Below are 18,496 nucleotides of genomic sequence, written 5' to 3'. Positions count from 1 at the left end.
GAGCCGGGAGCTTTCACGTCGTGAGGCTAGCTAACGTGACTCCTCTTGCATGTACCTCACAACCACTCTGGCAGGAAGGTTCAACGTTGTGCCTAATGTGACAAATGATGTCGAGTCCCTTCCCGACATTTCAGCGAAGCTGTTTCTGTCTGACTTCCCCGCCATGCTGGGACAACTCCATGAGGAGAGAGAACATGTTGATGTCAGTCTCCAAAATATTTCTGCCTTCCAACAGGTCTCTAACTCATCCTTGTGGTCATTAAGAGTTGTATGGTGAATAAATGAACACATGTGAGAAAAAGTCCCTTAGCCACAGTTCCCAGCTGATACCTTATCATTGTTTCCTACTCACTGCTTTGTGGAATTACTCTGTCAAGTGCAACTGGCCACACCCAAGAAATGACATTGGTAGCACTCTGGAACAAAAAAGAATCTGATAATCAGATGAGTCTCTCAATGTAGCCTTGGAGTCAAAGACAGGCTAGGAGGAAGTGTGAGTCCAAGGACCCAATCTAGAGCTGTGAGAAAATATTGAACGGTAGATTCATTAAGTCTCTCATGGCTTTAATGACCAGGGTGGGAAGAGAGATGTAATAACGAGTGACATTTATACAGTGTGTTATAGTTTACATAGCTTTTGCACGCGCATTACCTCATTTAATCCGGAAGGAGCATAGGGTGGGGCTTAGGCACGTGGCTCCAGAGTTTGCCTGCCTGAGTTTGCATCCTGACTGCACCACTTACTGTGTGACCCTGGAATATTTATGCATTCATGTTCCAATTTCCTGATGTGTACAATGAAGGTACTGATAGTAACTGTTGTAGAGATTTGCTGTGATGATAAAATAAGGTAATGCCTATAAAGCACTTAGAATAGTGCCTGGAGCATAGTAAACACTAAATAAAAGTTGGCTCTTATTACTTAATCCTCTCAATAGGCCCAGGAGACGTGTAGACATACCCTATTTTATGAGCAAGCAGAGGGGGGCTCAGAATGGTGTGACCTGTTCAAGGTCACATGGTAGAGAAGTGGGAATGAAGGGGCAGGACTAGAACCAGGGCTGTTTGACCCCAAAGCCCTGTCCTTTTTGAGCTCTTCATGCCACCTCCTCTGACACGCACTTGGCCCAGGCACAAAAGCAGGAGTGGTTAAATTTTGGGTAGGAGACTATGTCCCATGGCATTATCAAAAGAGCACTTGTCTATTTTTTTATTTTTTTGTTTTTGCCTTCTTGTACCGGAAATTGAACTCACAACCTTGCGCTTGCCAGGCAGGCGCTGTGACACTGAGCTAAATCCCCAGCCCCAAGAGCACTTGTCTAGATAAGCTCAGATCCAGTGAGGTGATAGGGCTGAGAAAGTGCTTTATATCCCACTGGAATATGATGGTAATGTGAGGAATGGCCACATGGCTTAATGACAGGTATGTTTGGAGAAACGTGTTCTTAGTAGATTCTGTCTTTGTGTGAACACAGTGCACTTCCACATGCTTTAGATCTAGGTCAGTCACTCCACGGGGCTTCTTAATGAAGTGGGTGAGACGGTCACTGGGTATAGTGTTTTGCAGGAAATTATTTTTATTATAAGCAGAAAAAGTACACTCTAAAATGACCACAACAAGTGCATCACAAACACGTAAGCCAGTAACATCATGGAGTTGTTTCTTGTCATTATCAAGGGTGTCCTGTACGTTGTTGTGCGTGCTGTACCTTTATACAATGGCAGCGAAGTAGATTTGTTTCCACCAGCATCATCACAAACAGGTGAATAATGCATGGCACAAAGAACGTACAAAAACTATGGTGTCACTAAAGATAGAATTTTTTTTAGCTCAATTATACTCTTTTTTTTTTTTTTGTACCGGGAATTGAACCCAGGACCTTGCACTTCCCAGGTAGGCACTTGAGCCACTGAGCTCTATTCCCAGCTCCATTATACTCTTGTGCAACCACTATCATATATATGGCCCGTCATTAACCTAATCAGCATAATACAGTGCATGACTGTATTTAAAATTATTTCCCTGGCACTCATTCCCCACGCCTCTCTGGTAAACCCACCCTGGTTTCCTTAGGAGAACTACAGCTCCTCCACTCAGTCAGTGATTAGGCAGAGTTGACTCTTGCTGTGGGATATAGGAGTGACCAGTCAGAGCACTGGGCGCGCTCACCCTGAAGATTAGCCTAGGAATGGCCGTGTGATGCAGTGGGAGAGGGCTGTGGGTCATGGGGACTAGGGAGAGACAGCCCCCTTCTTCTGGGGAGGCTCAGAGGCTACAGGACAGCCTAGAGTTCCTGAAGTCATCTTTCCACCATGTAAGAAAAGGTCTCAGGCAGTGGAGACAACTTGCCTGCAGAGGGTGGCTGGCCCAGAGGCAAGGCACATTGAGAGAGGAGAAAGACAAACCCAAGGGCCTTTGAATATAACTATGTGTGGAACTCAATCTACCTGGACTTTTCTATTTTGTTCCCTTTTACTAAGCACCTGCTAGGTTTCTAGCCCTGTGCATTACAGATATTGTGTCTTTTTCATATTCCAACAGGTGCTCAAAGGAGGTAGCAGTGGTCCCACGTGACAGAGGAGGAAACTGAGGTTCTGAGGTCTCAAGTGACTTGGCCAAAACATAGGTGAGTCTGGGTTCCTTTTGCCGAGGCACGAGCATTCTGATGAGAAGGCCAGCCTCAGTGTCTGAATGAAGCTCTTGTCGTCTGTCTCTTCCTGCCTCCAGGCAGAGGATGCGTTTCCTCATGGAAATGTCACAACAGCAGGGATTCCGTGCCCCGGGAAGGCGACTTCTTCGGCTCCATCCCTCATCACACCCAATTGTCTTCCTGACAGCCAGATTGGAACCAAATTGGATTTAGTGCATTTCACAATTTTGTTGAACAAATTTGTGGATTAAGGGAGCAAATTAAATCCACATTTTTTATTTGGCACCATCAAAAAATATGACATGTAGACTGGAAATGGACATTCCTGGTCTTGGAATAGATTTAGTGGATCTCATATCCTTGTTTCCCAGCATTTTTTTCCAAGAAGATTCTCACAAAGACCTCTGCGAAGTCTGACTCCAAATATTATGTGAGACCTACGGTCTGGACCTTAGGTCAAGGGTGAGCTGCAGCATCCACACCTGAGATCTGAAATGGCCCCCAAGGCTGCATGTGTTTGGAAGGTGATTAAATGATGAGGGTCTTGCTGTTAGGAGGCGGGGCCTGCTTCGAGGAGGGTCACTGGGGGTGTAATGTGGAAGGACACATCTCCCTCCCTGTCTCTTCTCTTCCCTCTCTGCTTCCTGGCTGCCATGGTGTGTGCCACTCTTCTCTGTGGCAGACCCTTCCACCATGCTGTTTTCTGTTCGAGCCTGCCCAATGTAGACGGAAACTTCTAAAAACTGTGAACCAAAATAAACCCCTCTTCCCTTAAGTTGCACGTGCTGGGTATTTTCTCACTATAAAAGTGACTAAGACATACTGCCTCCAGTGTCATTTTTATCTCTGGCTTTCCCCCAATTTCCCACAGGCCAAAACCTGGCTCATGTTCCTTTCCTATAGCTGGGCTAACAGGTTTGGCAAATTAGTGCCAACTCTAATATCCCACCCCCTCTCTCAACTCTTAGGCCAGTAAGTATTTATATAGCTCGCTGGTAATTAAATTAGACACCTTTGACATGTTGTCCAATAACTTGTATATCAGCGTAGACATTTCAATTCCCTATCTTTGTTTTTTGGCTTCCCTGTAGAAAGACAAGCTATTAGTGGACAGGGAACCTGATTTCTCCTTCTCTATAGATGTGCCATGCGTGCAGGAGCATGCAATGAATGTTTATGCTCTTATAAATTTAATTGGCATGTGATTATTTAATAAAAAGAGAACATTTAAGAGAGAAAAGAGGTTATCTTGGCTGGGGTTAATGGAAGGGAGACGGTTAAGAGCACTGATTTAGTGTGAAAGCTTTGATGCCAGACAGGTTTGAACCCTGACTTCCCTTACTGAATAGAAGATGTTAACAATGATGTCATCTCTCTGTGCCTCAGTTTCTACTTCATAAACTGGAAATAGCAGAAACTCACCACATCCCTACAACAGTGGTGGAATACACAAAGCATCCTCCAAAAAGCACCCACAATTTATTTCTATGTAATAAGCCTTGTATTTTTGAGAAGTGCACATGCTGGCACTTGAATGAACTTTCCTTCTCATTTTCTGTCTAGAGTAGTGGGCTCTTATTTTTAACGTCCAAATTTTCTGCATATATTTTTCTCCTTATCATACAAATTAAAGGAATAAAAAGCTGACTAAAACTAAGAATGCAAACAAAAGAAAAACCTGGAATAAACTAGTGTTAGCCAAATAGACGAGCCTGAGGGACTATAAGGAAGTTTGCCTCATGTATCTATTAAATAAGAGAGAGCTAGGGGAGAATATCTTCAATTAAAGTTAATTAAAAGTTTAATTATCTATGATGCTGACCTCATGCTCCAGGTGCCCGAAACAAAGAAAAGAAATGTGGGTAGTTGGGTAGTTATATTTCCCCCACTGATCATTTTCTGCTTAACAAGACCGAGCCTGTGGGTACCTCGTCATGACTTGAGATCATGGTTTAGCCCCTTCCCTGCTGAAAAGGGGAAATCTGCAAACAGTTGTCCAGACCCATCTCCCTCACACTCCTGTATTAATGTACCTCATTGATGGTACCTTCGTACTCTGTCCTGATTCTCCGCCTGTGTCTTCAGCCACACAGCTACTGCCTGGCCCTGGTTTCCCACCTGGAAAATGCAGTGGCTCCCTGGGTGGTCTTTGTGTTTGATACCCTCTGAAATTGCCTCGTCTTTTCTACGTTGGTTTTGTGAATTTCCCCCATCAGCCTATCATCTTCTTGTTCACCAGTGGCTGGCACAACCATGGCCTAAGAAATATGCCTTAATTGAACGGGAGGAGATGTGAATTGTAATGTTTTCAAGTAAAAGCTATTTCCTCTTTCCAAAGGGTCAGTATGAAAGTCAGCCCCTTGATAGATCCACTGGGTAACGTGCTAACCTCACTTAACCTCTGATTTTGGAGTTATGATATAGTCATATGCTGTGCTTTAAGTGTATAGTTTGTATTTTTCACACCCAGGAATAGAAGGCAGTGACTGAAATATTCTCCTATTATTGCTGTGGCTTAAGTTGTGTTCTTGAGGCCACTGACCTACTTCTCTCTGGTGATGCTGGTGGGCAAAGCACCTTCTACCTCATTCCCAGCTCTTGTTTTCAGCTGTCTCCCTTTCCACTGGCTCGGGTTGGAATCTACCTGGGTTCTGTCTGAACTTCTTCTAAATATCTGTCTCATGCAAATCTGCTACCCTGGTACTTAGGGTCCACATATGTGGCTTGCTGTACTCTGCTACATTCCTGATCACTTTGGGTAATGTGAGTTGGAGTGTCAGGCACAGTTCAAGGGCCTTTGGAAGGGAAATGGCCCCAGGTCATTTCTTGTCTAAATTAACCTTTTTCAAGAGTACTGTAGAGCCATCCCTCAGTATCTACAGGGGATTGGTGCCAGAAACCACACAGATGCCCAAACCTGAGAATGCTGAACTTCCTTGTACAAAATGGCACAGTATTTGCACATAACCTGTGCACATCCTACCATACTTTAAATCATCTCCTGACTCTTTATAATAGCTGCTACAGGTGCAGTGTAAATGTGGGTGTTGCAGTTGATACATTGTGTCAACTTGAGTCTAGAGGTGTAGCTAAGTGACTCAGCAGTTCTACCTTGTGAGCCTGTGCAAGAGGAGGGCACGGAGATGGTGTGGGCATGGGCGGATAGCCGCATACAATATAAGAAGGGAAAAGAGGCTGCTTGCTGCCCTTCCTCCCCTTTTTTGTTCTTGTTGCTTTTGCTGCTTTTCACCACCATGAACTGTTGTCCTCTGCCATGTGCTACTCTGCCTTAGAGCCAGCTGATTATAGACTGAAACTTCCACAAACTGTAAGCTAAACAGCCCTTTCCTTCTTTAATTCTGGGCATCAGGTATTTTGTCTCAGCAAAAGTAACCAAGACAGTGGGTACGTAGCTCTTATATTGTTTAGGGAAGAACGACAAGGGGAAAAGTCTGTACACATTCAGTACAGACACCATTTATTTCCTGAATACTTTTGATCTATGGACCACGGGTTCTATGATATGGAGGACAAACTACTTGATCCTCCCCTCTCCCTACTGCCGCAGCTCATTGGGCCAAGGTTGGCTAGGCCAAGGTCAGCCCAAAGGCAAGCTAGTGTGTGTGTCACCTGGCTAGTGTGGCACAGGAAGCTCCAGCCAATGGATATGTCAACTATAAGGGAAGTTGGCATTAGAGAGTGGTCAAGTCAAGGTGAAGGTGACATGCTAGAGGGAAACTCCAGGAACTCCTGCAACTGGTGCACTGGAGCCATCTTGAATTCTTTATTTTTATTTTTTTTTTTTTGGTACTGGGATTCGAACTCTGGACTTTGTGCTTGCCAGGCAGGTGCTTATACCACTGCATTTTGAATTCTTGAAGACCTTTCTGTTCCAGGCTCCATGATCTCAGGGCATGGGAAGGTCCTGGATTTGGAGAAGACTGTGGCTCTCTTGTTGCACCACAATAAACTCTCATTGCCTGGTTACACTATGTAACTTTCTGTTCTTTACGGGCTCACAAGCCAACATAATACCCTTTGGTCCTGTGTGTGTTGGTGGGTACCTGGAGCCATGTCCAGGAAGCTATTGCCTCTGCTCACAGGCTTTGTGTCTCCAGTGGTTGATTAATTCCTCAAGATCTAGCCTGTTTCCTTTTATTAAAATGTATCTATAAATTTACATACACACATATGAAGTATATTTTATATGGAGGTTAAGTGTCCCTTTTCTGAGAAGCTTGGCACCAGAAGTGTATGAAATTTTGGATTTGTTTTAATTTTTGGAATATTTGTATATACAAAACAAGTTGTCTTGGGAATGGGACCCAAGTCTACATGTGAAATTCACTTGTATTTCATATACAGCTAATACATATAGCCTGAAGGTAATTTTATATATTTTTAGTGTGCCTGAGTTTTGACTGTAATTTCTCCCATAAGGTCAGGTATGGAATTTTCTATTTGTGACATCATGTTGGTGCTCAAAAATTTCATATTTTGAAGCATTTCTTTTTTCAGATTTTTGGACTAGGAATGCTCAATCTGTAAAATATAAAAATATATAATATAAAATATAAACATATATAAATACATATGTATATAGCAGATACAATAAAATTCCTACTTAGATGTTTTAGGGTAAAATTGTGCATAGTCACAATTACACCTGAGAACCCTTTAAGGTACTTGTAGAACACATATACATGATTTTGATTTGGTAAAACTGCAACCCTATATGGTAATACGTAACTATAAATGCAGGGAAGTATCAATCCTTTCTCATAAAACTCTTGCTAAATAGGTGCAAATGAGAAAATACAGATTCTGTTTCCCATCCCTTGCCAAATATTCAAAGTGGAAAAATTAATCATAATTTGTGAGACTTCTCTATTCCAAATGGCAGTTGGTTAATTCTTCCAGGAAAACAAATTACTATGCCATTCCCTGTAAGACACATATCCGTGTGATTAGTTTAATTTGAACCCTCATGGTTTTCCAAAGAGTTCAGTAGTTCTAATCATAGGCACATATATAATAACTCCATTAAAGTAGGAAACAAAAATCATAGAAAGGGGACCATAAATTACCCAAAGCAGTGAGGTTGTCATAATCCCAATAATTTAGTTGTTCAAGTAGAACAACTAAACTCTTAAATGTCCTGTATATGAAGGGGTAAGGAGAAATTCTTGGAAAAAATGATAATTGTTTCATCATATAAATTAGTGGAAGGGAGATGTTTTCTTTGGCACTGTTCAAAACACTGTCATTCATAATTTCATCATAGCTATCTTGTTTTTGCTTGCGTGTACTGTATTCTAGTCCTTGTCTACAAGCAAAATACTCTCACTCTTGTATTCTTCTAGAGTTTTAATGCATATTCAACAATATCATCATCAATAGCAATAAAATATAGGTGTTTATTTTCCATTTGCTTTTTTCACCTGGATTTTCTTCATTTAATAACACCTTCCAGGTTTTTTAGCATCAGTAGAAAGGAAGTATGTTAGTTCTTTTGGGCTGCTATAACAAAAACAGCTTAGTCTGGTAATTTATAAACAGAAATGTCTTGCTCACAGTTCTGGAGGCTAGGAAGTCCAAGGTCACAGCATCAGCAGACTCACTGTCTGAAGAGGCTCTTTTCCTTGCAGATGATGCCTTCTATCTGTGTCCTCTTATCACAGAAGAGCAACTAGCCTCCCTAAAGCCTCTTTTGTAAGGAAGCTAGCCCAATTCTTGAGGGTGGAGCCCTCACAACCTAATCACCCCTGTATGTCCAGTCCTGAATCTTATTATAATAACACTGGCTGTTAGGGTCCAACATATGAGTTTTAGGGGAACACCAATATTCAGACTATAGCAGAAACCTTCCTCATCCTTCTTTACAGCTATATGGTAGGTCATTCTTTGGCTATGTCTTACTTTATTTAACCAGAGCCCTGCTGATATCATTTGCATTATCTCCGTTCATACGTGGTGTTGTAAACAAAGCTAGGGTGAAACACATGTGGATATATAGCTGTGGGATAGATTCCATAAAGCAGATTCCTGGGCCAAAGAGGACACGAATTTGTAGATTTGATAGCTACTGTCCCAGTTTCTCTGCATCAGGGTTCTAGCAATTTATGCTATAGGGTTGAGTGCCACATAACCTGTATAGACTCAGAACCAGTATCCTCATGCTCCATCGAAGGAGGAAGGGAAAACAGCATGAGAAATGAGGAAGGGTGCACTGGGGACCTACTACAGTGGGACCAAGGTTCACAAACACTTTTGTTTGTAAACAATTTGGTTTAGAAACAGAAGCATTTGACAAAATTTTGTTTTTGTTTGCAAAGTCTGCATCTGGTGACAACTCAACCATGGCCATCTTTCTCACACAAACACAAACAAACACAAACACAAACACAAACACAAACACATGGTCATCTTTTCCTAAATCATGGAACAAATTAAGTTCATGAACCGAGGTACCACTATATCTGCCAACCTCTCTTTTTATACTACAGATATACTCTACCACTGTCTGAGGCAAAATATGTTTCTTGACTTTTCTGATTGAGAAGGCTGAGTCTCAGAGGGGTTAAGGAAATTTGCACAATGTCTCAAGGCAGTGGAGCAGGAGTCTGGTGTGATGGCTGCTTATGAGGCCCGTGTTGGTTCCAGGGGGCCAGTCATGGTTCCAGGGGGCCAGTCATGGTGTCAGTGAGGGTATTTCCTGTGTCCTCCTGAGGGTGTTCCTACCAGCATTCATGAACAGTGGACTCCATTTCCCAAAAACTTTATTTTCTTGCTTGCACTGAACTTCAAATATCAGAGCTCAGCATGCTTTTCCCATCTGCTCCTCAGATCCCAGTGACTGGTCCTCACAAGGGATTTTTGTGGCTGGAGCAGAGTTCTTCCAGGTACGACTCTCCCAGAAGAGCATCTAGCCACAACTCCAAGTCTTGGACTAGCTGCTCCAGCTCCTGCACTTCTTCCTCTAACTTCTCCAAGAAAACATGCAAGCTCTTCTTCAGCCAGTTCCTGAGGAGCTTTATTGGCTCTTCAGAGGGTTCTCTAGTGTGATACTCAAACCCCTGAAAAGCAGACACCAAAGATCTATCTTGACATTCTCTACTTGGCTGTCTGGTTTCAGAAAGCTCCCTGGGCATTTTCACATGTTATTCATTCCTCTTGGAGGACATACCCCAACCTCCTCCACCTGGCCATCTCTTTTTAATCTTTCCCGACCCAGCCTGCCAATGATGTTTACCTGGGAAGCCTTCCTGGTTCCCACACCTCTGTATGCCCTCACTACATTCCTAAATGTGTTACCTGGGAAGCCACAGGATTCTGGGAGTAGTTACATTCCCTGGTTCTTTCGTACAACTCCCAGCTTCTTCCTGCAAGAGGCACAAACACTACCTCTTAAGAAGGGCTAGTGAGTGGACTTGAAATAAACCCCATTGGTCTTCTCATTGGGAGGAGGGGATAGGAGAAGGTATGTTGTGGGGGCCCCTTGGCAGATGTCCATCTCCAGAATCCCTACCTGACCATGTGCACTTGGCTCATCCCTTCTCAGATTCTGACTGCTTACCTGATATCCCCGTGCCCAAGTACAGCACCAAGACCAGCAATGTGAATAGCGTCTGGGGGTGAGAAAAGAAGCAGGGAAGGAAACAGAAGGGTGAGTTCCAGAGGTCTTTTGTCTCCCCTGCTTCCCCAACAGGGCAAGGCATGGGGCAGCTACAAGACAGCTTTAGAGCTCAGCTTTGTTTCTAGTCATCTAAGTTCCATATGCTTACTAAAAAAAAAAAAAAAACCCAAACATTGCAGAAATACATGACAAGGCTACTTACTGACATTTGTTTTCCTTCCATTCTTCTGAGAGAAGAGGACCACCTCTGTTCTTCTTCCTTGAATAACTTTTAAATTTCTCACTTAAATCAATCTTTAAAATGAATCAATTTTATTGCAGCATAATTTCTACACAATTATAAGCACAAATTTAAAATATGCAGTTTGATGAATTTTGACAAATGTCTATACCTGTGGAGTCGACCCCAATGAAGATATGGAACATTTTCATCCCTTTAGAAAGCTTCCTTGGGGCCTTTGCACTCCATTCTCTTCTTACCCCATCCTGCTTGAGGAACCACTACTGTGCTTCCTCTCATTAGAGCTGTGTTACCTGGTCCACAACTTCTCATAAATGAAATCATATGGTATATATGCTTTTGTGTTTAGTTTCTTCTGCCTGACATACTGTTTCTGAGATCACTTCATGTTTTCATGTATTCAGTTTTTCTGGATGAGTATTTATACTGTGCGAATATAGTAAGATCTCTCCACCTGTTGATGCCCTGTTGCGTTGTTTCTGCTTTTGTGCTATCATGCATAAAAATGCTATCAACATACATGTGCAAATCTTTGTGTGGACATATGTTCTCATTGTGTGTGGGTTAATGCTTACTTTTATAGGAATCTGCCAAACTCTTTTCAAGGTATATTTATATTTGTGCTAGCAGTTTGTGAGGTTCTAGGTGCTTCACATCTTTGTCAACACTTAGTATTGTCAATTTTAATTTTAGGCATTCCATTGCTTGTGTAAAGACATCTCAGTCTATTTATATATTCATTTGCCTAGTGATTAATGATGTTGAACATTTTGCCATGAACCAATTGATGATTCATAATGTATATAACTTTTTTGTTATGATTCTATTGAAGTCTTTTACCAATTTTTATTGTCATCTGTCTTCTTATCTAGATCAAGGTTTTTATACATTTAGTATATAAATTATTTTATAGATATTTGTATGGTGAATATTTTCTCCATGTCTGTGGCTTGTCTTTACATTTTCTTGCCAGTGTCTTAAAAATCAAAAGGTTTCATTTTGATGAAGTTCAATTAATGAAATTTTTCCTTTTGTTGTTTTGTTTTTTGTGTGAAGTCTAAAAATTTTATGTCAAAGTCATGATTTTCTCCTGTTTTCTTTGAGACATTTTTTGGTTTAGATTTTATGCTGAGGTGTACAATCCATTTAATTTTTGTATGTAATGTGAAATAGGGTTTGAGATATTTTTTTCATGTAAATATCTAGTTGTTTTAGTATTATTTCTTTAAAAATACTAATTTTTCCTCACTGAATTACATTGATGTCTCAGTAAAAATATGTCCTTTATGTTTTTGGTTTATTTCTGGATTTTATTATGTTTCATTGACTTACGTAGTATCTATGTGGTATGATAAGAAACTATAGTGCATGCTTAAATTTAAAGATTATTACAATCAAGCACATTGCCATGAATTTCCTTCAAAATACACTCCTTGCTTTGAACACAATTATTCCATTGTTTTTGCCACTTTCTGAAGCAATTCTGAAAGTCTTTACATACCTAATTCACCAGACTGGTCACTGTGTGACTTCTGGGTCTTTCTAAATCAAAATGGTCTTGAAAGGTAAAGTTTTGAATCAATTCAGGATATTGAGGCAGCCACGACAGTGCAACTAAAGACACTCATGAAAGAGGACTTCCAGAACCACTTTAGAAAGTGGCAAGAATGATGTAATAAGTGAGGAGAAGTATTCTGAGGAAGATTAATGATAGTGTCTTACTATAATAAATTTTAAAAAATTAATCATTCACTGTAGTTTTTGATCACACCATATATGCTTGTATCAATACTGAATCTGTATTAATCTGTATATGCTAGCATTGACCACAAACTGGATGCTTTGAAGAATAGAAATGTACTTTCTCCCAGTTCTGGAGGCTGGAAGTTGAGATCAAGATGCTGGCAGAGTTGGTGAGGTCTGTTTGCTTGGCTTGCAGGTGGTTGTCTTCTTGCTGTGTCACCACACTGAGTTTTCCTCTGGTTTGCACATCTCTGCTGTCTCTTCTTAAGAGCATACCATTACTATGGGGTTAGGGCCACAACCTTTCTTAACCTTCTTAGTGACCTTATTCATAAATATAGTCACTTTGGGGCTAGGGCTTCAGCATATAAAGTCTGGGGCACAGTTCTGTCCATAATGATTACATGATCACTATTCTGTTCCATTGATTTGTATATCTATTTTATATAATACACAGTATATAAATTACTGTTGCTTCATTGTAAAGTTTGAGATCAAATACTGTAATTTTTTCAACTTTGCTATTTTTCAAATTTGTTTAGGTTGTTCTACATTCTTTGCATTTTCATATATGTGTAAGTATTTCAGTCTTCTGTTTCACTTTCTATTAGAAGAAAACTGCTGTGATTTTGATAGTACTACATTAACTACATAGATAAATTTAGTAAGCACAAAATATTGTCTCTTGTGATCATGAACATGGTATGTCTCTCCATTACATATTCTTCAATTTTTCTTAACAATGCTTTGTTTTTTTAAGTGTAGAAGGCTTACACATCTTTCCAAAGTAGTGTACATTTTTGATGTTATTATAAGTGGAAATTTTCAATTTCACTTCCCAATTGTTTTTAGTCTATAGAAATCGAATTGAGTTTGTATCTTGTGATTTAACCCAGTTGTGCCAAAGGTTGCAATTTTTAAAATTTTTACATGAAATTCATATATGTTACCTAGAAAAATTCAAGGAACAAGAATTTGAAGAGAAAATTTTTTATTATTTCCCATTGTTATATGCTGCTCCAAAATGGAACATTAAGCATATAAGGATTTATTCAAATAGTAGTTTTTTAGAATTTAGGATTTTGTATGTAGAAAATTTAGTTGTTTATGAAGAAATTTCTTGTTTCTTTCCAGTTTTCCTTTAAAAAGGCCTTTAGTGTTTGCCCACTTGATTTATACATTGATTTGAACCACCAATAAAATATAAAGAAATAGTAAAATTGAACATCTTCATCTTGTTCAGTTTGAAAGAATAAGTTAAAGAGGAAAATAGTTAAATTTCATCATTATTTGTGGCATTAGTTATAGATGTTGCATTGTCTTCTTTAATAAGGTAAAAAAAGTTTTCCTTTTATTCCTAGTTCTCGGAGAAGTTTAACATGAATGAATGCTGAATTAGAGAAATGCTTTTTCTGTACCTACCACGATATTGTTAGTGGCCCCTTATTTTGATAAATTGTCTTAGTTGATTTTTGAATACTGAACCAACCTTGCATTCCATCAGTAAACTCTATTTTTTCAGTGTGTGCATATTTTCATATACAATTGTCCCTCAGTATCAACAGAGGATTGGTTCCAACATGCCCCTTGGACACCAAAGTCCACAGATGCCCAAGTCCTTTGTATAAAATGCTATAGCATTTAGATTTAACCTACACACTTCCTCCTGTATACTTTGAGTATCTCTAGATTGCTTATGATACCTAATACAATGTAAATACTGTGTAATAGTTGTTATATTGTACTAGACAAGAAAAAGTCTGTATATGTTTAGTACATATGCAACCACTCTAGGCCTAACTGCAACCACTCTAGCCCTAACTGAAAAGTATATGTCAGCAATTTATGACATAGTAAAGGGATAAGGACATTTAATTTGCCAATAATTCAGATTTTGACAGATTAGTAAAAGAATTGCAGAGGTGATAAAACCTCTAAATTTAAGTAGGGTTAAGTATATTTGCTACTCTTAAAGAATAGAAGAGAAAAATGAAAGGAAAGATCAACATGGAAAATATTATAAACTATAGTTTCATGCATGTAATATTTACTGCTTTGTACTTTAAACAGCTGTTAATTAATGCTCTAGCTCAGTGTTCCTCAAATGGTGTAATTAGTTTCACCCGACAGAGAGAAGTTGAATTCATTTATAAGAACTTCTGCACTGCAGAGAGACCCCAAATCAACAATGCAGGAAGCTCAGCAGGAGTGAGAAGTGGGGGGGATTTTGAGGGGAACTGTTTGACCTACTAGTTAAATCCTCAGTTATTGATCCTGCAAATAGGGGAGGTAGACTGTATTGTTGGATTGAATTTACTATTATTATGTTAAGATTTTTTTGCATCTGCATTTAGAGATTGGATTTTTTCCCTATAAGTTTGATGAATTTTTTTAAATTTTATTTTAAAAATAAAAGAAGGAAAACATTAACAGACAGACAACCTTTTACAGAATAGCAAAAGAACAGTACAGACAATACAGAGTTACAAACAAAGTGGTAGGAAATTAACAATGCTTGTTGTATGACATATTGATATCTTCAAAGTGGTTTCTCAGGAAAACAGAAGAGTTAATTTAAACTTGGAGGTGTGATAGACATTGTGAAATGATAGGAAAACACTCAAGGGTAAAGAGCAACTGGGATGTGGGAAAAGAGAAGGGAAAGAAGGAGAAATTTTGTATGTATGAATTTTTGTAGTCAATGATATGTTGTCCCTTAAAATGAATTGATAAGAATTTCCTCATCCTCTATGTTTGTGTAAGAATTTGCGTAACAGCACTCGGGAGGCTGAGGCAGGAGGATCACTGCAAGTTCGAGACCAGCCTAGGCTACAAAATGAGCTTAAGGCCAGCCTGAACTGCAAAGTGAAACCCTGTCTCAAAAAAAAGAGACAAAAAAAAAAAAAAAAAAGAATTTGCGTAAGATTGGTATTAATTTTTGCTTCAAGTGAATGATAGAATTTATTGGTGAAAACTTTGGGACTTACAGTTATTAACACTTTCTATTTCTTATTGAATCCATTTATACAATGTATAGCTGTACATTTTTGGGGGGGTTGGAGTGTGAAATTTCTTATAAATTTCTTACAATTTTTGGAAAAGTAACATTTCTGGGGTGTGGTACTCAGGGAACACTTTCCAAGAAGAGAAAGCAGTGTGATGGGAGCCCATGAAGTCCCCTGTCATGTACGATATATGATCTACCTTACAGTGTAGCATAGAAGAGGCATATGGCACATGTACAGTAAATGAAAGAGTGAACAAATCTGAAAATATATATAGACTGCTCATTGCTCTGATTAAAACTTTTAGTGGATTCTTATTACCCTCAGAGTCCTACCCTGCCTATAGTACAGGGCACAGCTGAGCTTTCTGCTTCTTTCACACCCCTCCTCACTTCACCCAGAGGCAGTGGAGTCCATGGGGCTTCTTGCTTGGGGCTCTGGAGTCAGATGGGCCTGCTTTCCAATCCTGATTTGTCCCAGCTACATAGCCTTTTGGTCTTTTTGAGCCTCAGTTTACCTAGCTGTTAATGGGGTTGAAGGAGCATGTGCCTCTCAGAAACATTGTAGGTCAAAAAAGACAGAGACGGTGGGCACCGGGCTGTACTCAGCAAGTGCAATGTTTTCCATTTTGACAAACTCGAAACAGGTTTGAATTTCGCCCTAGAAACAAATCCCCCAGAAACTGCCCAATTCAGGTGTATTATCCTATTTATGGGTGTCCATTCATTCATTCGTTTAGTACCTGCTATGTACTGCGTACCATTTGGGGCACTAGGAATTTAGCAGGAGACTAAACAGAAAGCCCCAGCCCTCCTGGAAGTGCAGATCTTCTGCTGGTATTGCCGAGAATTAAACGAGAGAGTGCTGATAATGGCGCGGGGAGGAAGCCCCCAAGCTCGGTTCTGTCCTTCCCCGGGCTGGGATGAGGGAAAGTCAATGGAAGGCCTGGGCCATTCCTGATAGTCTTACGGTCTTCATGGAGTGGTGAGGAGAACCTAGCAGAAAAACAGTCTCAGCAGGCCTGGCCTTACCTGCTTCTTGTCCTCACAGCGGCTTCCCCTTCTCTCTTCAAACAGTTGAGCTGCCACCCTCGCCCTGCCGTCCGTCTGCTGGAATTCCATGTCCTCAGGCAGGCTGCCTGGGTGCCGCAAGGTGTCCCCAGTGGACAGGAAGATGGCCCTCCTCACCTCTGGTCAGCAGGCATCCTTCCAGCATGAATTCTGATGTCACAGAAGGCAGGGGACAGCAAGGCCTCAACTACCCATTATCCTGAGTTTTGGCCCCTTCCCTCACAGTTTTTTCAGGTTTCTGTAGAAAACAGTAATTGCCAAAAGATTATATTTTAGGATGGTGGCTTTTTTGATCTCTTTCTATCTGTATTTGCAAGTTTTTATTACAATGTGAGGTAAAAATAAAAAGCAAAAATGTGACTTTTAATGAAAAAATTTCTGGAGGTCTTTGTAGATTCACATACAGTTATAATAAACAGTACAGAGTAATTCATGTATCATTCAGTTTTTCTTAACAATTTCTTTCATCACTGTAGGCTGATATGAAAACCAGGATATTGATAAAATTTACCAATTTTATTCAGACTTACAGTTTTTTTTTGTTTTGTCTTTTTGAGACAGAATCTTGCTATGCAGTGCAGGCTGGTCTTGAGCTCACTTTGTAGCCCAAGCTGGCCTCGAACTTGCAATGATCCTCCTGCCTCAGCCTCCCGAGTGCTGGGATTACAGGTGTGCACCACACCCGGCTCAGACTTACAGTTTAACTTGTACTCACTTGTGTGTGCACTTAACTTTAGACAATTTTGTCACACTTATAGTTTTTCTATCGCAACAGTGAAGATACAGAAGTCCTGAAGTACAGATGTTCGTGCTGCCTTCTGATGCCTGGCATTTCCTCTAGCCCAGTCCACCATCCCTAACTCCTAAAAACCAAACATCGCTCTCCATTTCCCAAGTGGCGTCATTTCACATTGTCATAGAAATGCAATCAAACACTATGTAATGTTTGAGGACTGGGCTTTAAAAACATATATGGCTGTTCCTTGTTATTTGCAAGAGGATTGGTCCCAGGACCCCTGAGGATACCAAGGTTGAAGAATGCTCAAATCCTTACTGTAAAATGGTGCAGTATTTGCACTTTACCCACAGACATTCTCCTGTATACTTTAAATTATCCCTAGATTACTGATAACACCTAGAACAATGGATATGCTATGGAACTAGTTGTTGAACTGTATTTTGCGGGGAATAATGACAAGGAAAAAGTCAGTACATGTTCACTATGATAAAGACTATTTCAAATAATTCTGATTTATGATTGCATTTGATACACTGAACCTGTGGATATGGAAAGCTGACTTAGTCTTATTCTCTGGGTATTCATCCAGGTTGTATCATGTATCAGTAACTTAATCTTTTTTACTGCTGAGTAGTATTTCATTGTATATATGCACTGTGCTTTGTTTACCAGTCATCCTCAGAAGAAAATGCTCAAAACATGTTAGAAATCTTGTCCTTTTATTCTCTTCACATGGTCTATTGCAGATATAGTTTTTAATTATTTTATGAGTTGAGCCTTTTCATGTCAAGTCTAAGAACTCTTCCCTAGTCATTGTTCTCAAATGCTTATCTCCTTAAAAAAGTTTTATAGTTTTATGCCTTACATTCTAGTTCATGGTATATTTGGAATTAATTTTTGTGTAAAGTTAATTTTTTCTTTTTTGGCCTGTGGATATACAATTGCTCCAGCACCATTTGTAGAAGAGGCTATAGGCAAAGACCTCACTAGAAGAGCCTTAAAGCAGAACACAGTCCTTGCCTGCATCAGGTGCCCAGCCTTTGGGCAGTCTGTATTCCATATCCATATTTATAACAAGGGTGGCACACTCAGATGCACTGAAGTTTTGAAAATTTAATAAAACAAGGAGTAAACTGAGTGGAAGCGAGCATGGTATAGAGCAAGGCAAGATTATAACACACATGTCTAGAATGGCCAGCTAATTGTTGGCAAGAACATGTGGAGCTCATGCAATATTTTATGTGAACTCTCCTGACTCATATGTGTTGGCAACAAATTCAACTTTAGAAAAAAACACACTGTGTGAGCTAAATGCAGATGGAGTCCGTGAACTCTGATTTACTGTGTGTTTGCTGTGTGATAGGCATCATAATGGTCCCGGACATCCTTGGCCTTAATTCTCACCTGAGCC

At 40.0% G+C, this 18,496-nt stretch overlaps 1 protein-coding gene across 3 annotated transcripts; it reads right to left on the bottom strand.

Annotated features, from left to right (window-relative positions):
* Positions 1-9,413: 9,413 nt before the first annotated feature.
* On the bottom strand, positions 9,414-16,624 carry Smim23 (small integral membrane protein 23). 3 transcript variants are annotated; one of them, XM_013507143.1, is made up of 5 exons: positions 16,308-16,624; positions 10,490-10,555; positions 10,228-10,279; positions 9,966-10,033; positions 9,414-9,727 (listed from the first exon to the last, which is right to left on the bottom strand). In XM_013507143.1, the coding sequence occupies exons 1-5, from the start codon at positions 16,395-16,397 to the stop codon at positions 9,515-9,517; spliced, it is 489 nt and encodes a 162-aa protein (XP_013362597.1). In that variant the 5' UTR covers positions 16,398-16,624; the 3' UTR covers positions 9,414-9,514. The 3 variants fall into 3 exon arrangements, with proteins under 3 accessions (XP_013362597.1, XP_013362601.1, XP_005376387.2); XM_013507147.1 differs by having other exon boundaries at positions 10,490-10,581; positions 16,308-16,397; XM_005376330.2 differs by lacking the exon at positions 10,490-10,555 and having other exon boundaries at positions 16,308-16,616.
* Positions 16,625-18,496: the final 1,872 nt, after the last annotated feature.

This window comes from Chinchilla lanigera, unplaced genomic scaffold, assembly GCF_000276665.1.
Source record: "Chinchilla lanigera isolate Chin_1 unplaced genomic scaffold, ChiLan1.0 scaffold00007, whole genome shotgun sequence".
NCBI classification, from domain to species: domain Eukaryota; kingdom Metazoa; phylum Chordata; class Mammalia; order Rodentia; family Chinchillidae; genus Chinchilla; species Chinchilla lanigera.
This window is presented reverse-complemented; position numbering and strand designations above follow the sequence as displayed.